The sequence below is a fragment of the Parus major genome, chromosome 2 (assembly GCF_001522545.3).
Source record: "Parus major isolate Abel chromosome 2, Parus_major1.1, whole genome shotgun sequence".
NCBI lineage: Eukaryota > Metazoa > Chordata > Aves > Passeriformes > Paridae > Parus > Parus major.
In genome coordinates, this window is record NC_031769.1 from 93781654 (window position 1) to 93806946 (window position 25293).

At 39.4% G+C, this 25293-nt stretch overlaps 1 protein-coding gene across 2 annotated transcripts; it reads left to right on the forward strand.

Annotated features, from left to right (window-relative positions):
* Nucleotide 1: 1 nt before the first annotated feature.
* Nucleotides 2-16083, forward strand: LOC107200676 (cytochrome b5). Of its 2 annotated transcripts, none has more exons than XM_015619481.1 (5): nt 2-290; nt 9810-9938; nt 11588-11617; nt 14108-14142; nt 14994-16083. In XM_015619481.1, exons 1-5 carry the CDS (start codon nt 147-149, stop codon nt 15070-15072), a joined length of 417 nt encoding a protein of 138 aa, XP_015474967.1. In that variant the 5' UTR covers nt 2-146; the 3' UTR covers nt 15073-16083. The 2 variants fall into 2 exon arrangements, with proteins under 2 accessions (XP_015474967.1, XP_018861335.1); XM_019005790.2 differs by lacking the exon at nt 2-290 and adding an exon at nt 8375-8550.
* Nucleotides 16084-25293: the final 9210 nt, after the last annotated feature.

The window sequence follows — 25293 nt, forward strand, 5'->3', positions numbered from 1 at the left end:
AAGAGAGGGGCGGGGCGGTGGCGGGCGGTGATAGGGCCTGTGGCGGAGCCCTGGCCGTGTGCGGGATATCAGCTTGTGGCGAGTGCGGTGCGGCACAAAACAAGATAAGATAAGACAGAACAGGACAGGACCAAGTCGGACCGGACATGGTGGGCTCCAGCGAGACCGGGAAAGAGCCGTGGCGGGGCCGCTACTACCGCCTGGAGGAGGTGCAGAAGCACAACAACAGTCAGAGCACCTGGATCATCCTCCACCACCGCATCTACGATGTCACCAAGTTCCTGGACGAGGTGGGTGGGTGCCTGCGTTGCCGGGACGCTGAGGAGGACACCGGAGGCCCGCGGGGCGGGCTCGCCGGCGGCTCCTCGGCTCCCCGCACTGTGGCCCTGGTGGCTTCCCGTCCGCCTGCTTCGGCCCGCGGCGGGAGCCGCCCTCGGGGCCGCGATAGCGCCCTGGAGAAAAGCGGCGGGGCGGGCCCGGGCTCCGGGAGCTCTCGGGCAGGAGAAACCCGCGAGTGCCGTGCACGCCGGCCACGCTACCGTGTCGTCCGCTGTGTGCCCGCCTGAAACTTTCGGGGTTTAATTCTAATTTGAATTTCCAGTAAATAAGGACAAGGAGGAAAAAAACTGGAGTCGGTATTGAGGGCTGAGATAGGCGGGCTGGTTGTGTGAATCTTGAGTACCAGGAGTGGGGCTGAATCCATCTGCTTCTTGCTTTGGTGTGGCAGCTGAAAACAGAATTAAAAGTGAAGACTTAGCTGGGAGCCAGAGCCATATTATCTTGTGAACTAAAAGGTCAGCAACTGCTCTCCTCACACTATTGTATGTTGTACGCATGTGTGTTGTATTATGGAACAGGAAAGAAATTATACAAGGTGGAAGGAAAGTACCACAACGTGCAGAATATCACAGGGTTACTCTGCTAGTCACAGAATCACAAAATTGTTTGGATTAGAATAGGCATTAAACCTCATCTCATTCCAGCCCCCTGCCAAGGGCAGAGACACATTTTAGTAGACCAGGTTACTCCCAGCCCCTGTCCTTGAACACGTCCAGGGATGGGGCATTCCCAACGTCTCTGGGCAACCTGTGCCAATGCCTCCTCAGTCCTGTCACCGTAAAAAAATTCTTCCTTATGTCCAGTCCTTGGTAAAGCCTCTTGGTCACAGTGGCTTGTGTTCATAGCTATCAAATAAGTACATCCGGGGTACATTTAAGATCTGGGTGGTCTTTTTTTTGCAGACATGGCAGATGCAGCATTTCATACAGGCAGCCCGGTTCAGAAAATTAGCGCGGCTCTCACTGCTGCCCTAATGTGCTTGGTGCAGGGATGCAGTGTGGTGCTGCAAAGCTGCATCAGTTCTATCTCTAGTGTAGAGCACTAGAGTCAAGTTCGGTTTTTTTGGCTATGTTTTGTTGGGCTTTTTTATTCCCCAGTTAGTTGATGTTCTTGATCTCTGGCAGACAGTGAGTAGTTGATATAATCATGGTTAAAAAAGAAGCATTTTAGTTTGTTGGACTAAAACATTCTTCAGTGGAAATGCAGAAATAAAACTTGCCACTTTTTTTTTTCAGTAATTGAATGGCACTGGGATTTAGATATTTTGAGTTTTCTCCCTTGCTCTGTATTCCTAGTTAGCTAAGGTAGAATCACGGGATCAATTAACTTAGAAAAGACCTCTTGAGATCTCATCCAGTCTTTGACCAAACACCACTGTGTCAATAAGACCACGGCAGTAAGTGCTGCATCCAGCCTTTCCTTAAAACTGTCAGGGGTGTTGACTGCCACATCTCTTGACAGTCTATTTCAATGGCTAATCACCCTTTCTGTGAAGAAATTCTTCCTAAAAGTGACCTATTAAAAAGTGTATAGTAGACTTATATTAATTTCTTAAAGAATACAGTTTAGATGGGTAGACATGTGACAGATTTTAAGCATGAGTAGTTCTGTAGCCCCATCTTGATTTTTGTGCTTGTAAACACTTGCAATTCAGAGGAGAGAGAAACTGAGCATTTTGCAAAGGAGGGTTGACAAGCAATTTTTCTAAGCCAGTGTTGACACAGGTAGTATTTCATTCTTAAGCTGTGTGTCAATGTAAATTGTTCAGCTTTTCAGCAAGGCAGATTGTGAAACTGATCTACTGACTCTTCCTTCATTATTTTTCATCTAGCTGTGCCCCTGGTCATGTTCATCCATTAGTTATGGACATCATTGTATGGTTATGCAGTCAGGGCAAATTTAATTTTAGAAGCTCTGGAGAAGAATGCAGCTTTTCATGTAGTCTGCAAAACTGAATTAGCTTTTGGAAACTTGATCAGTTTTGGTTGATACATAATTGTATTGTTTGTATGTATTGTCCAGATTGAGGGGGCAGAAACAAAAAGACCCACACCTCAGAAAAACCCTAAACCTAACCCCACTCAAGAAAAAAAAAAATCCAGAATCTAATGAGCTTTAGAGATTAAGTAGTTCCACAGCTTCTTCCTTCAGTACATATGGTGAAATTGGTAAATATTAAGAGGCATCACCTTGTGTAAATTTCTCCAAGAAAACCTCATTTTCATCCTTCAGGGATGAAACATTGATAATTTGGCAGCATATCAAAAGAATTCCATTTGTAAGTATTTAAATAGCTGGGTTTTGGACAGTGTCGAGGATGTCTTGAGACGCTCTGGTACACATAAGTCAGACTTCAACTTCACATTAAACAACTTTCAATAGAACATGACTGGTTTTGACCTAAAATTTCGAAGACATTCTGAGATAACGAATGAGATTGTTGGAAATAGTTACCGGAAATATTTTAAGTGAAGCCACGGTTCTAGGGAAAGTTCTATGACATTTTAATATTCATTATGTTGGTGATTTTTGTTATGGAACTCTTTGATTAAGATATTTCATGGGACGCCTTTTTAACTTTTTTTTTTTTTTAATGCTTTTGGTACTTAGTTAACTTAGCAAGTTTATGCTAATTCTTCTGACACTGTCAGACACCCTGAGGCATTTACACATGACAGTTGAGGAGAAATTGAAGCTAGACTCTTGCTGATTAATTCCAGAATACAGTAAACCCTACTCAAAGGGGTTTTTTATGTTAGCTGTTTCAATAGCATTATTGGTTAAACTCAGGTTTATTTCTTACAGTTCCTTTCAGAAGTAGAAAAACTTAACATATTTTAAGACTTAAATGTCGGCCACTGAAATTTAAGTCTAGTTGTATTAAAAAGGGTGCACTGCTAAAGCATCACCTCACTCATGCTCTTCTCAGGTAGTACATAAATATCAGTTTACTGGGGAGTGCAGAAATGGGAGCAGCTAAGATAACCAGTCCTGTTTCTTAAACCAGTAAGCCATCTTTTCAGGTACTATATTAACCTATGGAAATATTTTCTTATTAATAATGAAGTTGAAAACTTTACTGTGCTTCAATCTTGAAGACACCTTGGATGCTCTTGTGATTAAGAAGTGAAAGTGTGATGCTGCTTTTCACTCCATTAGAGTAGTTAAAGGGTATACTCCCTCTGTCCAGCTGTTGTGTCTTCATGGAGCTTGTAAATGTTTAGTGGAACTTTGCTTGGTTTCCTAAAGAACAAGGCTCAGAAAAGGTCATGTGAAATGTAGAAAGAGTGCTGAAGGAGGAAACAATTGTGTGCTTTGACATCTTATCCTTGGGGTTAATGAAGATTTCAGCAACTGCTTTTTTAATCAGGTTGATTTTATTATTATTATTATTTTTTAAGTGGCAGATACTGGGGAAAATTCATAGCTTGAATATTCATCTCTGAATGTTCTTTGATTTTCCAAGTCTGGGAGAAGAAATCAAGAGACCTCAACTTCCAAAATGCATTATTTAAAAGGTCTTGGCAAGAAAGAGTATTCTTGAAACCAGAAACTATTATGTTTTTTGTTATTAAAGGCTGTCAGACCTGCGTTGCAGAAGATTTGAGAAACCTTCTCCTTAGCTTCAGGTCTTGTGGTTTAACCTCAGGGAGTACCCATGTACCACACAGTGGCACACTCTCCCCTCTGCCCAGTGCATGGGGAGAAGAATCAGAAAAAGGTTAGTTTTGTGGGTCAGTATAAGAACAGTTTAATAGTGGAAATAAAGTAAATGTAACAATAATTGTAATGATAGGGAGAGAGAGAATAAAACCCAGGAGAAATAAATGGTGCACCATGCACATGTTGTCCACTCACTTACCGATGCCCAGCCTGTTCCTGAGCAGTGGTTGGTGGCTCACAGTCAACTCCTCACAGTTTATGGCTGGAGTGTGACATTCATATGTATGAATATGGATGATATGGATATCATCCATATCATATGATATGGAATATCCAGTTTGGGTCAGCTGTCCTGGCTGTGCTCCCTCACTGGCAGAGCGTGGGACACTGAAAAGTCCTTGACTTAAGTGAGTACTACTTGGCTGCAACCAAGTTCATTAACGACATTATTCTCATGCTAAATCCAAAGCACTGTACTGTACCAGCTATTAACAAGAAAATTAATTGTATCCCAGCTGAAACCAGTATAAAGTCCTGTGTCATTTAAAGGAAAATAGCTACTAGAAATGCTTGTGTACTCACAGCAGGATGTCATGGCTATATCTGTTATTGTAGATAATTACATATATGAAGAACATTAAATGTCAATGAATGGACAAAGTACGTTGGCAATGCTCTATAGTATTTCCCCATAATTTTAATACAGTCATCACTCTGGTCAGGTTTTAGCATCAATCTAATGAGCTAAACAAGAGTAGCTGGGCCTATAAAAATGAATGATCTGTGTCTTGATTTACATTCTGTTGTGGTGAGGCTCTTGTGGGAACTTGATTGGATTCCTTAAGCTAGGCAAAAAAGCTGACATATATAGGAACATCTCTACCAGAGAGGAGTTTCTTGTTCTGGAAACCAACCATGGCATGCATTTAATATTAATCTAATACAGACTTGGCTTAGGTTAATTCATTTGTTGGTGGTCTAAGAATTTGGCAAAAAGGTTATTGGTAAATATATTTTATTTTCTTATTAGGTATGAACTTCTGCTTCTATAGCACTTTTCCTAAACTCCTAGAATGGACAGCTCCCACTAAATGTGTTTTGTAATGCTGATCAAAGAAAGTGCAAAAAAAAAAAATTGTTCTACTGTGTCAGGATGAAAAATGTTCTCTCTCCTGTGTGGCAATAAGTTACATTCATGCAGTGTGCTGGTGTTGTGGAGGAGTAGCACAGTGCCTTCCATGTTTAAAGTCGTGATCAGCTTGCATTGAAGGATGCCTGTATTGGCACATTTGGAGTCTGCCAGTGAACCATGGGAACTCTTACTGCACAACCTTGCAGTCTGAGGATTAAACCCAGTGTTAACGCTTCCTTAAGCTCTGATGAAGCTTGCAGGAGAATTTGAAAATATTTTAAGAAATAGCACTTCTTAGCACTTTTATGTGAAACTCTAAAAGCTGTAATTGTTTTGTAAATGAGGAAATGGGCACTGTTGTGGTTTAACCTCAGTGCCCTGCAGCTCATTGCTCCCCACAGACCCTTGGTGTGATGGGGAAGGGAATTATGGAAAAAAAGATAAAATGTGTGGGTTGAGATAAGAACAGTTTAATAACTGAAATAAAATATAATAATTACTATAAAAAGGGAGACAAAAAGAGATGCTAACCCATGCCCAGCCCATTGCCAAGCAACAAGCTGTAGCTCCCAGCCAACTCCTCCCAGTTTGTATACTGGGCATGATGTTCTGTGTTATGGAATACCCCTTGGACCAGTTCAGCTCAGCTGTCCTGGCTGTGCTCCTTCCTGGTTTCTTAGGCATGTTCTTGCTGGCAGAGCATGGGACATTGAGAAGTCCCTGAATTAGGGTAAGTGCTACTTAACAACAACTGCAGCATCAGTGTATTGTCAGTCTGAATCCAAAGCACAGCGCTGTATCAGCCTTCAAGAAGAAAATTCAACCCTACCCCAGCTGAAATCAGGGCAGGCACCAAGCTACTGTGTATTCTGTTTGCATCTAACCTTCACCTAAAGGCCTAATGATAGTTTTCAAAAATACACTTTCAGAGAGAGGTCTTTTCTAGGCTCCTGACATTTTACATGAGCTGACAATATCTGTCCTTAAACTTAAATAGGTGATAGAAATAATTTGGAGGGCTCTTTTCAGGCTACATGAAAATGCCTTGAAATAAGTAAACATTTGTCTATCTGTTCTGCATAATACAGCTGAGGTTCTCTGTGTGTTCCTGGCTCTGTCACTCCCCCCTTTCTGCTTTTCATACGTGTAGGGCAGAAAGTGAGATGTGAGTTTAAGAGTCTGCCACTAATGGAGACCTTTGCTGGTCTTGCTGGAAGTTAAACTGGACCCTAGATTTCATCACCTCGGTATAGGAAGGGAGAGGGCACAGGAGTTGCAAATTAAGGTAGCTGTGCCTTAATGGACTAGCCTTGAACTAGAACACAGAGAAATTTGCATGACCATAGCAAATCTGAGAAAAGGGGGCATTCAGGATGAGGTAAGCTGGACTTTTGACCCAGATGAGACCAGCAAGATTAACTGCGCATTTGCCTTATCTAAAACTTTCTAATGTGCTGCTGTTAGGAATTAGTCTGGGCTCTGTGCTAGTGCTGGCTCTGTGTAGGCATTTGTTATGCATGTAACTTGGATTATCTGTTTTATTGGTAATGTCCTAGAAATGAGCTAGGCTGCCTTAATTTATCATCAAAAGCTTTTTCATTTCCCCCAAACCACAGTTTTACCTGCAAGAACTCTTCAATTACTTTTATCAGGAGGATTTTGGTTTAGGAGTCACTATCTGTATAGCCTTGTGAGCTTCTCAGTTCCAGGGTCTATCCAGAGGATCTTCATTAAAGTAACAGTTCTGGTAGCAGGCTTTGTTTACCAGGCAGAATCATCAACAAAGGCCTTGTATAAACAAGTTTTGGGAAACTCATCCAACCATGAAAGATGCTCATCTCTTGATAGAAAAGTCAGCTCTTGCCCTTTGTGTGAGACATTATGGTTGCTCTCTTTCATTAGGGGAGGTGAAATCTTTTCATTAATTTCGTGTATTATGTGCTAGTTATTTACAGAGGTTTGTAAGTTCATATTGTTAAGCAGAGGTGACATCTAATAGCAAAGTGTTATGTTTCAAAGTACTTCCATCAATGTCTAGTAGGGTATTATTAACATCATCTGGTAGATGGTTTAGTTCGGAATTCTGTGTGTGATTCTCTGTACTTAGCCTTGCTCATGTCAAAAAAAATTGTCAGTTTTTCAGCTGTAGTGGCAGAGGTCAGGGTGAATTTGTCCTCTTCAGCTGATCTGTGATAGTCAGTCAGAGGGTTGGTAGAGAGGATTGGTTGCAGTCACTGTCTTGACCCTAATATTATGGTTTGGTAGACAGAGGGATCAGTTGCTAATTAGACAAAAACTAGATCTACAGAGAAAAGCTGGAGCTCCTCTGTGGAGCTGCCCATACTGCTACGTGATTGCTTTGTAGTGGCACAAGGGAGGGATTTGGGAACACAAGTTAGTACATGATCATTCTGTAGCTGGCAAACTGTAAGTAGCTTGTTAAAGTATTCCATGAAGTAATTTCAATGTAGATGCAGTTACATTGGTAGATACCCACTTGTTTGGCTGGATAGTGAATCTGATTTTGTGAGCTAGTGTAAATCATATGATTTTGATGACTTGCTGGTGTAATTGGTATTTTATGTGCTTGTATGAGTGGTGTTTGGTTTGAATTTGGTTTCAGTGTAATGCATGAGTAAGAGTTTACATACTGCTTGTGCTGCTGGTGCTTTATGGCTGGTTTAACTTTGGGGCCTTTTGCTGCTTGTTGATACCTTGTTTGTTAAACATGCTTGTTTGTTAAGCATGTTTTCCAAGGAGTTATGCCACTTTTTCTCCTGAAGTTGATACATATATTTTTTCTATTTTGGAAAATGCAGTTCTTTGGCATGGTTTTAAAAAAAACAAAACCCATACTGCTGAAGAAATTCTATGAAGATTTAGTTGAGGCAGTGTCTGGGAGTGCTAGTTTGACCCAAGTTCAGCTTCTCAGGTGCCATTTCAAGGCATTGAACTTGAGTGCTCCCTCAACTTTTGCCCAGTCTTTTTCCTTAATATGTACCAGCATGGATTCAAGAACAATATTTGGTGAGCGTGCCATATTTGCAGGTTGCTTGCATAATCTTTACTCTGCTTGTACTCTTCTAACCTTTTTTGGCGCACTTGCTGTGTCTAATCTCTCTATCAGTTGCTTAATCTTGTTTTTGCTTAGTCATGGCAGGGATCCTTTAACCTAATAGCTGTGGTATCTCGGCTTTTTAAAACGTGCTGTGGTTTTTCATTTATGGAGGTTTTTTTTAGGTTTTTTTCTCCTCAACTTTCTTAATCTGTTAGAAGAAATGTCTGCATTTAATATGAAGATTCAAGTTGTGGAGTTCTGGTACTGCTGGAAATTCATAGTAGTAGTTTGGTTCATGAACAAATACTGTTTTTGTCAGAAGAGAAGTTTTGATATAAGATTAATAGGAGGATTTGAAGTAAGTGCTAACCTGAAGTGCCTAGGCTAGTAGAAATGTCATTTATTTAACCTATGGGCTTTTTGGTAAGCTGTTCTCCCCACAAGATGATCCTAAATTGTAGAAATTTTGACTATTTTCTGTAATTTTATGTCTTGTACTTAGAAACATTGAAAATTGAATTGAGGTTCCAAAGCCTTTTATCTCCTCTGCTACTGGTAAAGTGCTTTTATCTCTTCCATAGTTGCCTTAATCCAAGACAGTACTAGTAAATTTGTTTACCTAATCATTCCCAATGTTAATGTAGTACTTTCCTGCTTGAAAGTCGAGTGGTGAATTTTTGTGGCACGTTACCTGTTATATGAGTAAGTATCTTGGAGCTGAGGAAATGCACTGAACTAGAAGATGTGATCTTGCAGTATATTCAGGCAGAGATATTTGATAGATAAAAATGTACTTCATAAAAATTTCATAAAATCCCCCAAAGTGCATCCTGGGTAAGAATAAAAGTTAATGGAGAACAGGGGTTTATGTTGAGGGAATGGTGATGGATTGAAGTAGTAGAAGCTCCTGGGAGATTACTTCTCTGTATCTCAGGGGTTTTATCAACAATGTGGTTTCAGGATTCCATAGCCTATGAAAACCAATTGCTACTCAAGGGTCTTGAGTGGGCTTTCAGTTGTGCTTAATCACTTCCAAAGGAGCTGTCTTACTTGGTATTTGTACCATAATTTGTTTGGAAAGGACCCTTAAAGTTATCTGGCCCAGCTCCCTGCAGGATTAACCAGAAGGTCAGGTTCCTTAGCACCTTGCTGTCTTGCCAACGTTTCTTGCCAACAGATTTTATCTTCCTGGAATGTTCTTGCTGCAGCTTAAACCTTTTTGGCTTTTATCCTTCTGCTGTAAAATGTGTTGTTTAGATAAAAATTCACATTTCCTAAAGAAGTGAAAAACACAGAATGTAACTTCAGATCATAGATTAGCTGTTAAAATACAGACTGATTCCCCAAAGCTTTCTAAATGCTTTAGTTGCAGGGGGTAATGCCTCTTATTGCTTCTTTGCCAATGAAATAGAGACTTAGCTTCCTTGGTTTTGGCTTCAGAGCTACATAAAGCTCTCTAGTGATTCAGAAAGACTTGTGTTTGCTCTAGAAAGTTTAGCAGCTGATTTTGCTTTTTTTAATTTTATTTTTTTTTTAGAAATGTAAAAGTGCAGAATTCCCATTTCTAGAAAGTGAAATGTACTTCAGTAACAAATCCAAACTCATTTAAAATTGCAGCACCCAGGAGGTGAAGAGGTCCTTAGGGAGCAAGCTGGAGGAGATGCTACTGAGAACTTTGAAGATGTTGGCCATTCCACAGATGCAAGGACATTGTCAGAATCCTTTATTGTTGGGGAACTTCATCCTGTGAGTATAAGAGTGTCCTTACTTTTGTGTTTACTGTACTGCTTTTGCCTCTAATTACTTGTCTGGTAATTACTTCAAAATCAGGAAGAACTGCTAGTTTGATTGGATGCCAGTCCTGCAGCTGTTTGTGGATGTACTTAGGTTTGAGATTGTTTTCCCAATGTGAAGGGATTTGATCAGTGTAGTGTATGGATGGTCACATCTTTTGGTGATTTAAATTGTCTTACAGCTTAGTTCTTGAATAAACTGAATATGAAACCATGTAATTTCTGGTATACACTGTCAGCTTTGTAAGGAAACTGTAACTCCTGAAGGTGGTTTGTCAGAATGTCTAGACCTTTTCTTTTGCCAGTATGCAGTGACTACTTAACAACTGCTTTCATGCTTCCACCATTGTAATTACATATCTGCCAGGCTTCTATCTGCATTGAAAGGTGCAATCCTGGCTCTTCATATGTATGTTTAGAAAATGGTCATTGTAAGCATTGTACTTCCAGTTTGTTGCTCTGTCTTCCCTTCTCTGGCTCCTGCCATTTTTAGCTGCATCATGGTTCCCTACTTGTGGTTGTCAGTATTATTTATGATCAGTTCCCACTGGATCATATGTTGTCCTCTCTTTTATACTGTCCATCTCATTTCCCATACTTTTAATGAACACCTTTCTGCTGTCTCAAGTTTTGAAGTATTTCTTTCTAGCTACAGAGCTGCTGCCTTGGCTTCCTTCAACTAGGACATAGTTAAACCCTCCTTCATCTTAGTAGTTGAAAACCACTGTTTTGAGGTTTAGGCTGCTAGTGTGCCTGTCTGCTCTACTTTGCTGCCCATTCCTGCCTCTTCTCCTCTTCTTTCATGTATGTTTGTCTTGCATTTGGGTTAAAAATCACTGTCTTGAGTGATTTAGCCTATTTCACAGTAAGATTTCTGATCTTGTTTGTCTCAGGTCATCTCTTGATAAATGTTACTAGTGTAGCTTGTCCTAATAAGAAGTGATTTGTGGCTTTGCAGGCTCGCCATCTATTTCTGATGCCACTAATGTTCTTAACCTGGCTATCAGTCCAGTTCTTCCTTGTTTGGCAAGTGCCTGTTTTCACTTGATATGCAACAAACAGCTTGGTAGTTTAATGTACAAGCACAGAATTGACAGGATTATATACTGTTGGGCTTTTTTGTAATGAATGTGACTGCCAAGCAGAACTTTGAGTTTTTGAAGGATCCCTAGAATTTGGGACCTTTGGACCAGTGGACCCTTAGACCACAACCAGTTAGTTGACTTTACCTGATAGTACAAGTACACTAAGCAGAATTAATATGGTTGCAGTCAATGTACAAGCTAAAGGTTATATGCTTTCTAGAGACAAAGGTAAGGTAAAAACATGGTCACAAAGAATAGTGAAATTTGTTGGAGGCTCAGGTTTCACTTCTTCATTGCATACTGGGAAGTATTATTTAAGGAAGCGATCTTGTTTATGTTAACTCAAAATCAATCGCTGACATCTGCTTTCTTGCAAGTTTGTTTTTATCTAGGGAAAAATACTTACAAGTTAACAGAATGAATTGGAGACTGAATTAACTGATAAATGAGTGAGTTTGGTTTTATTTTTAATGCTTCCAGATTTTGACTAAATGTTTCTTGCTTTTTTTTCTTGCAGGATGATAGATCCAAGCTTCAGAAACCAACAGTAAGTGTGCTTCTTGAAATGCCTCATTGTTTCTCTTGGACATTACAGGCAGTGTCTTAGTATTTGTGTACGAATGGTATACCCCCAGAAAAAGAAATAATTCCGTTTAAGCTTTGTTTCAGGTTTTGAATCTCTTTGACCTCTTGATACTACTTCAGATTATTCCTTCCCTTAACATGTTATGTTCTTGAATTTGTGTGGATTCATACCAAGGGGTTACTAAGTCTGATGACATTTTACTATAGCAAAATGGTGACTGGAATCAGTCAATGGTCTTCTAGTGTTCAGTTTAAGAAAAACAGTTTATTGGCAGAACAGTTTAAACTAATTAGTGTTTGTGGGAGGAAAAATGTGATGCTTAATGTATTGGTCACACTAGTAGATAGAGAATGCATTCAATGTATTATAAATCAGTTAAATTGCAATTGTGAACCCTTTTCAAGGTGAAATTACTGTTTGCTTCCTGACTATTTCAGTAGATTCTACTGAGTGTCCTGTCGATGCAGTATTGCACTTATTTTTCTAGTGGGTTTTTTCATCCTTATTAGCATTAAGCTGTGTTGGCACTCAGCTATAAAACTCAAAAAATTCCTATGTCCCTTAAGGGAGAAGGTGCTTCAGGGATTAATTTGTACAGTTTCTGCTACTGTAGAGCATCCATAGAGGATGTTTGCACTGGGTTTACCAGTACAGCAGCATGCTTAGGAAATAATTGGAAATTATTTTTAAATGAAGTTTGGTAACATCTTAATCTTCCTGTATTCTTAGAAGTAATTGATTTTGTAAGATCTTCCAATGATATGAATCAGTTAAAGGAAAGAAAATTATTTTAAAATATATATATATATATGCATTGAAATGCTCACTATAGCAATTATTATTTTTTTTTATTAGGACCTGGAACTAGTATACTAATAAAAGTAAGAAATGGAATAGTGATTGAAATTCTGAGCTTCTTCCCACCAAGAACAGTATTTGCTATTCAAATTTTTTTTTTACATTCAGGGCAGTTTACACCTAAGCTTTAAGAGCAGTAATGATAAATGCAACTGAGAACAGACTGCTCAGTGCAAGTTGTAGCAGATAATCCTTTCACTAATCTCAGAGGAATTTACCAAACGGAAGTACTTAGAATATTAGTTTGGCCAGTGCATAGTCAGGTGGGAGTTAAGATGTATCCACATAGCTACCTCCACTACACTTGTTCTCCATCATTCCAGAAGGAAGTTTGGGTGCTTTTCTGCAGCAGGATGTGTGGCTGTAGAAAGTTTCAATTTGCATTATACTTTGGGTGGGTATATGACAGGTTAGGGAGGTTCTGTGCCCTGGCTCTCTAAGAGCTGTCAGAAGGCCTTGGGCTTTCTAATGGCATTCTTGTCCTCACACTGTTTTTTAAGGTACCTTCACTGCATCTGTCCAGTGTCTTAGAGTTTAAAATTAAGTTTTTATGAGCTAGGCTATATTTCTGTTACTATCTTGATGTGAGGGGAGCCATCCCCCTGGGCCTGGATGTGGTAAGTCTGTTATAAACGGTGCTAGCCTTGATAACGTGGGCACCAGTTCTTCCATTCTGTTTGGCTTTGGGCTTAGTTTTACATTGAGGTGTTCACAAAAGCAACATAGATGTAGTCTATGAGTCATACTCTTTTACACACAGTATTTGCATGAGTCAATCTAAGATGATTTGGGTGCTTGAAAAAGTAGTATGCTTGAACCTCTGAGAGGGTGTTGAAAATCTTTCTTTAAATTAATTGCTGATGTTCTGATACCAAAGCAAGTAATTTTGCTGTGATGGATCTTGTACCACTAAATTATGGTAGGGCTTTAATGGTTGGATTTTAAAAATAGACTTAGAGTCATACACAATTAGAGTTATTCAGATTAATAAGTTTTCATGTAAGTTGTGCACCTGTACCCAGCTGGGGTTTGACCTTGTAGTGCTGCTTTTTTTTTTGTGGAAATTGAACAAGAAGTGCAAATCAGTATCAGGAACAGCTGATAACAATAACAATTTGACTGATTCTTACACAGTCTGAAACATGACACTAAAACCCCTGAGTTTAATAAGCCTTGTAGTTGTAAATTAGTAGCTTTCTTTATGTTGTTTTGATATGAAAAATATTTGTGAATTAATTCCAAATTTTTTCAATTTGATTTTAGTCAAGGAAAGGGTTTTTATCTTACAGATGACTGAAATGTTTCAAATGTAACCTGAGGTTGAAGTTAGCGTCATAGAAAACGTGCAGCAAAATTCTTGTTGATAGTATTTTAAGAACTTGATGCAATATTGGCTGTAGAAACTGCTACTAACTAGCTTTATAGTGCAACAGAACTGCTGTAGGAATTAGGAGAAGTTGCTTCCCAAATGCATTCATTGAGTTGTTTTTGGATTAGTCTCACATTATGAGTTTTGAGAAACAGTGGAACTAGTTAAGATGGAGAGGGTTGTCTTCCTGAAGTAAATATCTTCTTATTTTTTTTGCTTTCCAGGAAACTCTTATTACCACTGTTCAGTCTTCTTCCAGGTACAGTATGACATCTGATGTCCAACTTGATGTTTGAAATTCCTTATGATTTTCTGAAACTTAAAAAGCTGAACAGATTTTATCTACTGGAGGCTGAGATATCAGGGGGTGGTACATGAAAATTTCTGTTCTGTTTAAAGTCCAAGTTGGCACCTATGTACCTCTTTACCAATACGTCAGCTTACCAAGTAGATACTTCTCATATTGTCAGGTGTCAGTATTTACCAAATGGTTTGTTTTGCACAGTCCTTTATTTCTGGAGTCTGCCATGTGAAGGGAAGACTCTTAGTGCCATTGCCAATTATTTTACTGATTTGAATGCCTTGCTTTTAAGATTTGCTACTGCTGTTGCATCTAAGGGAAATAAGAGAAGTCTGTGTATAAGAAGGAAGATTGGTCAGAATTGGGAGGGGGTTGAAAAACACTTTGGAATACTACTGAATCAAACTTTGTCAAGTTATATCCTGCTGACAATTGCCTACTGCTGAAACCTCAGAGGACTCTTCTGTGACCCTTGGGGTGGGGAGTTTGGGTGCTTAGAAGTGTCATGTGATGCTGCTACTTAAATGGCTTTTGAATGAATGACATTCTGGGCAGCACAGCATGATTTTAAATGTGCCTAGGGTTTTACTATTCTCTAGTAAGCAAGCTTCCTATAAGCTCTAGTACAAAGCCTTACTGTACAAGCTTCTTCCCTTGTCTGGAATATTACTGGCCAATCCAGGTGTTCTGTTGCCCTGAAGTATTTGTTGGAGTGAGGAGGGACTTCTCTTAAGCAATGACTTTTTTTTTCTTTTTATAACTTGCTGGTTATCACTTCCTAAACTTCTTTTTCAAAAACTTCCCTTTAGTTCATGGTCCAGCTGGGTGATCCCAGCAATAGCAGCGATTATCGTGGCCCTGATGTATCGTTCCTACATGTCAGAATAAGCGCCTTACTGAGAATTAATGCAAGAAGAGAATACATTCTCTGGGAGAAAATATAAGCAATCCTAGCCCAATACTTTCCTGGACAAAAGCCTGATGTCTGAAGAAAAATTCAAGTTTTTCAGAAAACGGAACAATTCCTCTTCTGCTGTGCACTTTTCTTGACGTTGCCTTCTTATATGCTGCTGTGAAGTGATAAAAAGGCATCATTTCTCTTTTTGTATAACACTTGTATTCTCTAATGAATTATTTGATAACTGTATTGGTTTCTGTGGTAGGATATTATTTTCTATGTAACACTGATTCTGGTTATTTCTTTTAATCTGTAATAGGGTCATTAGGACTCTCCTGATGTATGCATTTTACAGCTTTAAAAGACTACCAAAACTGTGTACACGTACACAACTTAACTTAAAAAAATCATGTTGTCTTTTTAAATGTAGTATGAATGAAATGCAAGTTAAATGTAATGAATAAAACTGAGTGGAGTTATGGGTACCTGGATGTGGGTTGGGCCCTACCAATCAGCTATAATGAGCTGGGTTTTTCTCCATTTTTTTGACAACTGCTCTTTTAGTTGTTTTAGGTACTCCTACTAGCAAACTGTTCTGTTTGTCTCCCATAGAAAAATTCAGGTGAAGTATGAAACTCACTGTTTGGCCCAATTATGTCTGTCTCATTTTTGTGAAAAATAGCTCTTTTTTTGAAAAAAGGCAGAAAAAAGTAACTGCTTTTAATAAATAGTACTGTTACTGCCAAACACTCAGGTGATTAGAGAATTGGTTCTGGAACTTTTAGCCTTCCATAAAATCTTCAACTTTGTGAAGTACATTGTGAGGGGGAATACTGATAAATGAAATCTGTTTCTGACTCTTCTGTGATGTGCTTTGGTGCTTTACTATGAAGAGGAAACTGTTTTCACTGCTGAATACAAGATAACTACAAGTTTGCATTTTGTGGTGAACATTTTTAGTCATATGTAAATGATTATAAATAAAAGTTTAATTGCTTACACCTGCTGGCTCAAACACCTTCATTTCCAAATTCTTTGAAGGCTTTGAGAGGGATGTCCTATTGGGGCACTTCACAGAAGTCCCATCAACTTTATGTCAAGCACTAACTTTTGTCCTGTTTTTGCCATGGCTTTCCCACTGAATGTGGTGGAATAGTTTTAAAACTTCAAGCTTTATTGGTACTTTTATAGATAACCTTTAAAAAGGCTATAATAACTCAGAGTTGGTTTTATTTTTAAAACAACACTATTAGTAGGAGTCCATATATCTAGGCAAGGCAAAAAAAAAAGGGGACAACTTTAGAAAGCTTAGCTTCCCCCCCACCACAAGAATTTCAGACAGATAAGATGTCCACATCAGCAGATAGAGCAGTGCAATTAAAGTGGATCTGTAATGTGAAACACTTGCTGTCAAATGCTTTTTTCCCATGCTGTGCATGTTGGAGCTTTAATATGATGTAGCTCTGTTTTGGTCCTGTATACTGGATATTTATACAATTCCCTGGAGTTATTATGGAAGCTCAGTCTCATCTAAAACTATTCAGTCTGGCAGGGAATGTACAGGGAATTTCCACAATGTGAACCAGAAGCGTGGTGAGTGTAGAGAAGTAGGCACTGCTTCAATAACTTATACAAGTAAACATGCTAATGTAGATGTGCAGTCCTCTCCACTGGTGTGGCTACAAGTTATTCCTCATAAATATACATTCCTTTTGTGTTTTTAAATGTAAACTGATTTTGTAAATGGAGGTAGATCTAAACTAGAAAAAATGATCAGGCTTACTTTCTTTTCTAATGCTCTTAAGGTTAGAACTGCTTTCCTTAGTGGTGTCATATATAGAACTTTTTATGTGACTTTATCTTTTGAGTATGAATAGGAGAAGAGAAAAAAATGTATGGGTGTGGTGGGGAATGAATGTGCTATTATAAAAGTTAGTGAATTAAGGCTAGTCAATGTTTTTACAGTCTGACAGCAAAAAGGAAAGAAGTGACAGTCTCCTTTTTTTCTCAGAACAAAATCCTTTGTCTACAGACCCAATCTAAAAGTATTTGCTGTAATCATCTGATAATAAATACTAGTCTTTGTTTAAAGAGGCTGGCTTTAGTGATGATGCTTTAAATCAGTTGTCATCTTTTATTATCTACTTGTACAACCTTGTAATGTTTACACTGCCTTTAGTTATTTGGGCATGGCATTTTTGGCCTTTATTTGTCTGTTCTCTGCACAGTGATGGATGGGGAGCTCCCCCTTAAATGGAGATGGCCTTGGCTGCTTCTTGATGTCTGTGGAGTAAAGCCAGCACAGCTTGTTCACTTGCTCCCTCTGAGATGACAAGGAAGAAATAGTCTGCTGTTCCTTTCTCCAGCTTCCTTGCTCTGTCATGCTGGTCTGATTCCTTTCCCTAGCCATCATGCTGCAGTCAGGATTTTGCAGAGTGCTAGAGAGAAGCTGGCACTGGGGTGAAAGCTAGGCAGATGGAAGCTGATAAGAAAATTTTCTTAAGAGATGAAAAAAATGCAAAGGTACTATTTTTTTCTGTATGTTTGACTACTGAAGATAAAACAGTGTTTATAAATTCATGGGTATTAGAAGCAAAACTGTTCCTGTATTTTCTGCAAGGCTGGCAGTAACTTAACTGAAACTCAGTGGGAATGAATGAGCTGTATCAGTGTGCACAAAACATATAGAACATTAATAATATTACAGCTTTTTGTCCTGAATATAGACAATGCTTTCAGAATTGGCATAGAAAGAACAAGAAGCAGGAGGGAACTCATGGTCTTCTATGCTTAACTCTAATGCCTGTCCACATCTATGGTGAAGCTAGTAATTGATGGATGACATACTTGAATTCCACTTTACTTTCATACTTCATTACATTTCTTCCTGTGATTTATTAAATATGTGTTGAAATATTTTGTGTTTTTAAGTAGATGGGCAGACAAGCACATGAATTAATGAGAAAATGTTGGATTTTGGTAGATGATTAATGCTGGATTTTCTGTTCTTTCTAAAAACTAGTTAGACTTGTTCTTAATCTTACATGTAGGAGTGTGCATAAAGCAATCCTTGACATTTTCTTTGCAAGTCTTTTAAAAGTGGGGACATAAAATGTGACTTTCTAAAAGTGGGAGCATGCAATGGTCCATGTTGATGCTGCTAAAACAAAGCTCAGAATAGACGTAATTTCACTGAAGTCTCATGTGTAAGGAAATATATTTTTAGTTTTCTCCTGTGTAGTATAATTGCTGTGCCTGTGCTTAAACAGTTTGCTGCAGTCAGGCAGACACAGTCCAAGTGCTGCCCTTGGCTATCAGTCCTGCTCACTGAAAGTAGCACTGTCAGGCAACAAGAGTTATGCACAGGAAAGCCTCAGGGAAAGTTTTTTTGGTGTTTCTGGGCAGAATCCCAGAGAACTCTTGCAGACCTCCGGAGTCCAGGAACTATACCTAGTAGCAGAACTACCACAGAAATTTTAGCTTTTTCTGCATACCCTGACCTGTGGATAAACCTGATTGATCCTATTGCAGGGTGAGAGCACTCCACTGTGTCTCTGGAGTCCCACCTATTTTGGTCTTGGATAAATACAGCCATGTATTGTTTGAAATTTATAGGTGTTTTACCTGTCAGCAGCGGGAAATGTGTTCTGGAATCTGCTTCAAGGTTTAGGAGAGCATGAATAGAGAGAAAAAGGTAAGCCAAGCAAGGGGTGTGCTTTCCTAAATTTTTCAAAAAGGAAACATCATTCTCCTGTCACAGATTTCTGAAGGCTGTTGATGCTTTTAGTGTCACTTGTCTTAACATGGCTTGCAGAGGTATCCATAAAAGGTCTTTTTTTCTGCACAGGTGCTTGAGGGTAGCCATTAAAGAAAAGTGCAACCTGCTGCTTTAGAAGCCTTAGAGGTAGGGTGGTTGGCTGGTCCCTAGAAACAAAAAAATACAAAATTTGTAAACTGAGTGGATTCACAGCTTGTATTTGGATCTGTCTTCAAAGTAGTGTTGCAGTTGGTAACATTTTCTTTATCAATCTGAGGAGGACAAACAATTTAAAAACAATCAAGGGAAGTTTGTATTTGAGCAGTCATGACTTCCAGGGTCAGAATGGGAAAACCTTGTTTTATTTTTAGGTGATTCTGTAGAATGACTTTTTTACCCTATGGTAGTCACAAAGACACTTGAGAATGCAGGTTATTAAATATTTTGTTGTGATGGTGAGACCTTCAGGCATGAGGATATGGATGAACAAATCAGTAGAATACAAGCTGGGGTGTGCAGATTCAGAGCTAACTAGCTGCTCTCAGGCAGCTCCTGGTCATGGGCTGCTCTTAGCCTTGGTTGCATGCAAGATAATTTATTGTACCTTTGCTGAAAGCAAGACAATCACAGGCTTGAGAAGCTCAGCTTCTATTGGATGTGCCAGCCTGAGCAGACACATTATCCTGCCTCAAGGTCCCAGGAGAGTCTTGAGCTGGGATTGTATCTCAGATCGTATATAGCACACATCTACAGGATCAGACTCTTCAAAACAAGTTATGCTTTTTCATATAATAAATTGGTGTCTTCAAATAAATGCTAGTGGGTGAGGAAGAGCAGGAATGGTGGGTGAAGAAAAAGCAGCCTGTGAAACAAGGACTTTTGTACACGATTTTCTTTCTGAGCTCTGTGCCCTAACTGCTAAGTGCAGAGATTTTTACTCTCTCCTCTCTGTGATGAATCCAGCACTGTTGTTTCTACTGGAACGGATGAACTGATTGAATATTTATCCTGGTTCTTGGATAAAGTTTTGCAGCCTGGGCAGACTCTTGGCCTAGTTTAGAGTGAATTTGGATATGTCTTCATCATTCCTGTAGGCGTAACCTCACTGCTTTCTGCTGGGCCTTGCTTCTGATTTGCATGAAGCATGAGAATGCAGCTCCAGACTTGTCACACACTTTCATGTGAGAACCTTTCAGATTGTTCTTGAAGTCATCACAAGCTCATTATGAATCCCTTAAGATGGGCCTTCCTACTTCCAACTGCTGTTATGCAGTTAAAATAACAAAGCAGCATAGGGTTAAAAAAACACATCACCAAACGATGTTCTTTATGTACTTTGAAAATCCATGTCTTTTAAATCCATTGTTGCACGGACTTCACTCCTGTGTGTAAAAGAAAACCCTGGGCAAACAGATCCTGATTTTGTTTTGGAGTGCTCAGGAGTTCTAGTAAACGCTGTTGAAAAGGGTGTCAGTAATGCAGCTTGCAAGCAAAGAGATGAATGTAAATTCCCCCATAAATAGAAATTTGTACGTGTCAGATTTTCTTTTGTTTACTAAGTAAATTAAAAATCAGAAGTATGGAATGAATTAAGACAGCAAACTTTGTCTTGAAACTAAGCAGGGACTGAGCCCCAGGGTGTGAGCGCAGTGAGGCACTGCAGCTGTGTTCTGTGCAGTGTTATTGAAAAGCAAGCCAAGGGACTATGTGTCAGCATCCTATTTCTTCTGGCACACAGCACTCTGGTAATTCTGTCTTCTGGGAAAACTTCCCTTAATACTCGCATTTTGAATCCACTAGTGCAATGCTATTAGAAGGTGGCTAAATTTACTTTAATACTTTTTTTATTAACAATGGAAAAGGACTTAGAGATTTTGAAAATGTCATACAAATATCATGATTTCTGTTATTCACTGGTCGTATCCTGGCTCACATGTTAACTCTGGAGATCAGTGAGCAGGAATATCATGAAGGGAACAGATTTCCACAAAAGTTATATTCTGTATCATAAATATAGTTTATTTTTAATCTAAAACTTCAAAGAAACTTTAAATTCAGGCAACAGTATTCATTTTGGAGGGATCAATCCATCTGTGCAACAAAATGCCATCAAAATGCCCTGAAAAAGAACAGTCTTCTTCCAGAAACACATTTGCTTAGATATATGTATTTTTAGCATCTTTTTGCATAAATCAGTTGTGTAGGCCACAGACCCTTGTAGGATGTGTAGGCCACAAGCAGATGCTCAGCATATGATAATTTTTTTTCTTTGTCTCCTATGTGTACAACAAAATTAGCATATCTTTGTCAATGTGTTACACTATAAACAGCATAAACAGAAAGTAGTATCAAACCAAGTTTTGGTTGCTCAGACCTCAGTGGAAGGTACACCATATACCCTGGTTATCTTCATTGTCCCATTCTCCCTTCCACTGTTTCATGACATAGTGTGAGCCTTCTTATTACAATTTAATGTGCCCAAGTGAGAGTACAGGCATTTTATATCTCTACCCTAGTAATAAAAATTTCATAGGGTACATTCTATGACTTTGCAAGGTGACAACATGATTTGATTTCCACTCTAAAAGACAAAAGCAAGGTTTGCCAACACACCAGATACTGAGGATTGTGTCCAAAAGGTCCTCTAGGTTTTAATTATGAGTTAACATGTCACCAGGCAGTTCAGCAATTAGAAGTATCATAGCAAAATAGAAAAGTGCATGGGATCAACAGGGCTCTTTAAATTGCTGGCAATAGAAAAAAAAAATAAAAAAATAAGGCAGTTAAGTGCAATTTTAACAGTTTTTAATTGCTAAAATGAAAGTAAGTTTTGCTCCAGGCAATGGGCATCAAAGACAAAGCACATAGATTTGAAAACTCTTATAAAACTCCTCTTAATAAATAGGAATTGCTTTTCTTATGGCACTTTCTGAGTGTCCTGCAACATTTCACTGGTCCTATTTCAAATGGAGAGGATTTCTGAAGTTATCTTTGTGTAGTAGCAGTCATCCTCTCTGACTCTTTCCATGTTACTCCTGTACTGTGCTAAGCTGCCACACTCTGGCTGCTGCAGCCTCCTCAGACATCAGAGTATATCCCCATGCTGAGCATTTTGGCAGTGCTTTGTTGCATTGACCAGGCTGGTCCCTCTGAAATGGGCACCATTGGCTCAGTTTAAAGATATTTTGTACCAGTGAAGCTGCACTCATGAGATGCCTTGTGCTGGTAAAACACGGTCACCTTCACCCCCTTCTTCCATTTATACTCCAACCTTCTTGAAACCTAATGCCAAAGTAGCTGCACTTCTTGGAGGCACAGACATGAAAGAGAGACAGTATTTATTAGAAACACTTGAGCAAAGTAAACTTTGTAAAGATTCACTTATCTAAAGTCAATCCTAAGGTTGCTTAATGCCAAAGCCTAGCTGGATTATTGTTCTGTGCTGCTGAAATCCTGCCAATTGTTTATCTAGCTGCATATATGGAGATACATGCTAACAACTGAAGAAGGAAAAGCTCTTAATATAAATGAAATTCTCAGACTTAGCTGCTCATCTGTGACTACTGAGCACTGAACATTTCTTTTCTTTTTGAAAACTTCCGTTCTCACTTTTACTTAAGAATGTTTAGCTCTCTCCCACATTCTTTCAAGTCCTTAATGCCTTCTCCTGTGTCTGGGTTTTGTAGCTGTGCCAAAATATAGCCAAGACAAAGAACTCAGCTCAAACGTAGAGCTTTTCTGTTGCCAGACAATGTGAGCAGTAAGGAACAAAAGGTTTTCTAAGAGGTTCTGCTGATTCATTATTTTTTTTTCCTTCACATCTATACCATATGGGATTACATGGCTTTTGTGAGCTCTGCTGCAGTGTTTTCTTCTTTCAAAGCTTTTCCATCCCAAGCAGAACATGCCATGGGCAGGGTCAGCTGGGGGTTCTGTGTAAGCACCCCACTCAGTCCCATTCCCCCAGTTTTGCTATGCCTTTAACTGAAGGTTACGCAGAAGCAGAAGGAAACTCTGCCATTAACAAATGTGGGGCCAAATGCTTCTTGACCGTATGTTCAGGCTAACTCACTCTGACCTTGCTGAAATAACAGGGCCCTGAGCCATGGAGGGCTTGGCTTGTGTCCAGGGGGAGTTTTTGGAAGATTCCTACATTCCTAGTGGATTTTATTGTCTCTTGGTACAGAGGAGGAAAAAGTCCTGCACACCCACCACAGAAGATTCATATTGTGTATTGTGTGTTTTCGCAATGCTTGCCAGTGCTGGTGTGTTGGCTGAAGGCATTTGTCACTCCTCTGTGGCCAAGGGTTTAAAAGCTACAGCTGAAGGCTTTTAAACATGCCTGGCTGTAGCAGACTGGGTCATAAGGGTGATGGTACAGGGCTGTCTCTTGTGTTTTTATAATTCTTCCCTTTCTGCTAGTGTGGCTTTATTTGCAAGTCCCCTTTCAGAGGCGCCTCTGAAGGCTGCTAAGCTCTCAGAGCAAGCACTTCCCTGAGGGTTTTGAGGGGTTCTTTTGAAGATGTGCCAGGATCAGCTGTGTCACGCAAGCAGATGTTAATGAGGAGAAATTCAGTGACCTTAGAAGCAAGGCATCACGGAGTTGTGCTAAGGGACCATATGCTGGGTTCCTTGCAGGAGTCTTGTTAAGTTGATTAACTGTCAAAAAGGTTTTCTGTGAGGATGAGGAATATAGTTATGTCAGGCTGTGGGCTTAACTGCAGAGACATAATAAAGCTAACATTTTGAATTAGTGTTGTATTTTCTTTAAAAAAATACTATTTACTAAAACATTTAATGATAAAAAAATGTGGAAAAACCCCTTAAGATCTATTTTTTTCAGTGTAATGATAGGTCAAAAATACTTTTTAATCTTAGAAAATTCTATTTAGACCTGACAGGTATAAACAGAAAATAATATAAAGTGATTGATCTTTTTTTAATTAAGCATGGTCTTTACATTTGGTTTTGATTTCTTTTTAAAAAGGGAAGATATTATAAGAAACTTTTCCATCCTACATGTTCAGTAAATTTTTTAACTCAGTGTCTATGCGTTAAATAATTTTCATATAAATGCAAGAGGAAAAGGCTTTGTTCTTGTTGTCTTTTCTATCTTTTGTCACCACAAAACTTGGATAAACCTCTTATCCTTTCTCTATCCCTGCCCTGCACTAGTGGCAACAATCAATCTTTTTATGGTTATCCAGGGAGTTTATCTTTGCTGTCCTTCCCAGTTGCCTAAGCAGACCAATAATCCTTTGTTTACTTGAACTTTGTGTCCTTCTGGACTATGTGAAGGCAACAGTCTCGGGACAGAGTCCAAGGCAAAAGAGTTAAATTGACCCTGTTGCACGGCAACTCCATTCAGTGGTTCACTGCCTAATTAACTATTTCTGTTGCCTAAGAGCCATTGTCATGGTCCAGTATCCAAATTGGAAGGAAAAATGTTCAGAGTTATGTATTACCTCAGACCTAAGCCAAGTTCGGAGACATCAGAAAGCAGGAAGCCCAAGGGAAAACTGAGACTGCTTTGGGGACAGTGAACAGTTTTGGGGTCTCCACGGGAAGGCTCTTTCCATTTCTCTGCCTGTTGGCCCAGCATCAGCCTTTACTAGGCTCCAAGCCTCCAGATTCAGACAGAAGCAGTGGAGCAGCTGGGAAGCTGTGGGAGTGCTGGTGGGACCAGTTAGACTCAGCTCTAGCCTACTGCTACTCACAGGTGTGTGCAAGCCTGAGCCTTACCCACAACCTGGCCATAGCTGGAATTTGGGATATACCAAGGCAATTGATAAGTTTAAAAATGTGGTGATAGGTTAAGTTGTCAGCTGATGCCTGCAAGGGTCACTGAGCTTTGCCTCTGCACAGGGTCACTGAACAGGGATCAATGCTTTTGTTATAGCTGGGGATACATGCAAAAATGTAGCTACAGATGTGAAGGGATTACAGTGATGGACATGGATTTAACTTGGCCACACCTGATAATCCTTTTGCTGTCCAAGCTCTACTGGAAATCCCTCCAAACCTGAGCTATGAATCCAACCTTAAACAAACTCTGACTCCAGCTTTAGCCAAGAATTTAGCATTAGTGTAACTGAAGTCTTATTAGACTAACAGAAAAGTTGTTATTCTGCAGGTTCATTTGTTAGTTTGTTTGTTTTTCAAAATTATTTATGGAAAGCCTCAGTAATAATAATAATATGGACAAAACTGTTAAGCACACATGGTGTAAGCTCTTCCCCTTTACTCTGGTGTCCCACTCACTCTTCCACTGTTCCTCTGGGCCAATGGCTTCAGCCTGGGGGGAGCGGGTATGGCCAGGCAACAGCATTCAGGATTCTTCAATGGGATAAGTATGGTGATGGTGGTGGTGGTTTCTTCCTCCCCCTCTAGGATCCACTTAAGGTCATACTCATATTTCCCGACACCTTTTGTGGTTAATTTTCTATATATGGCA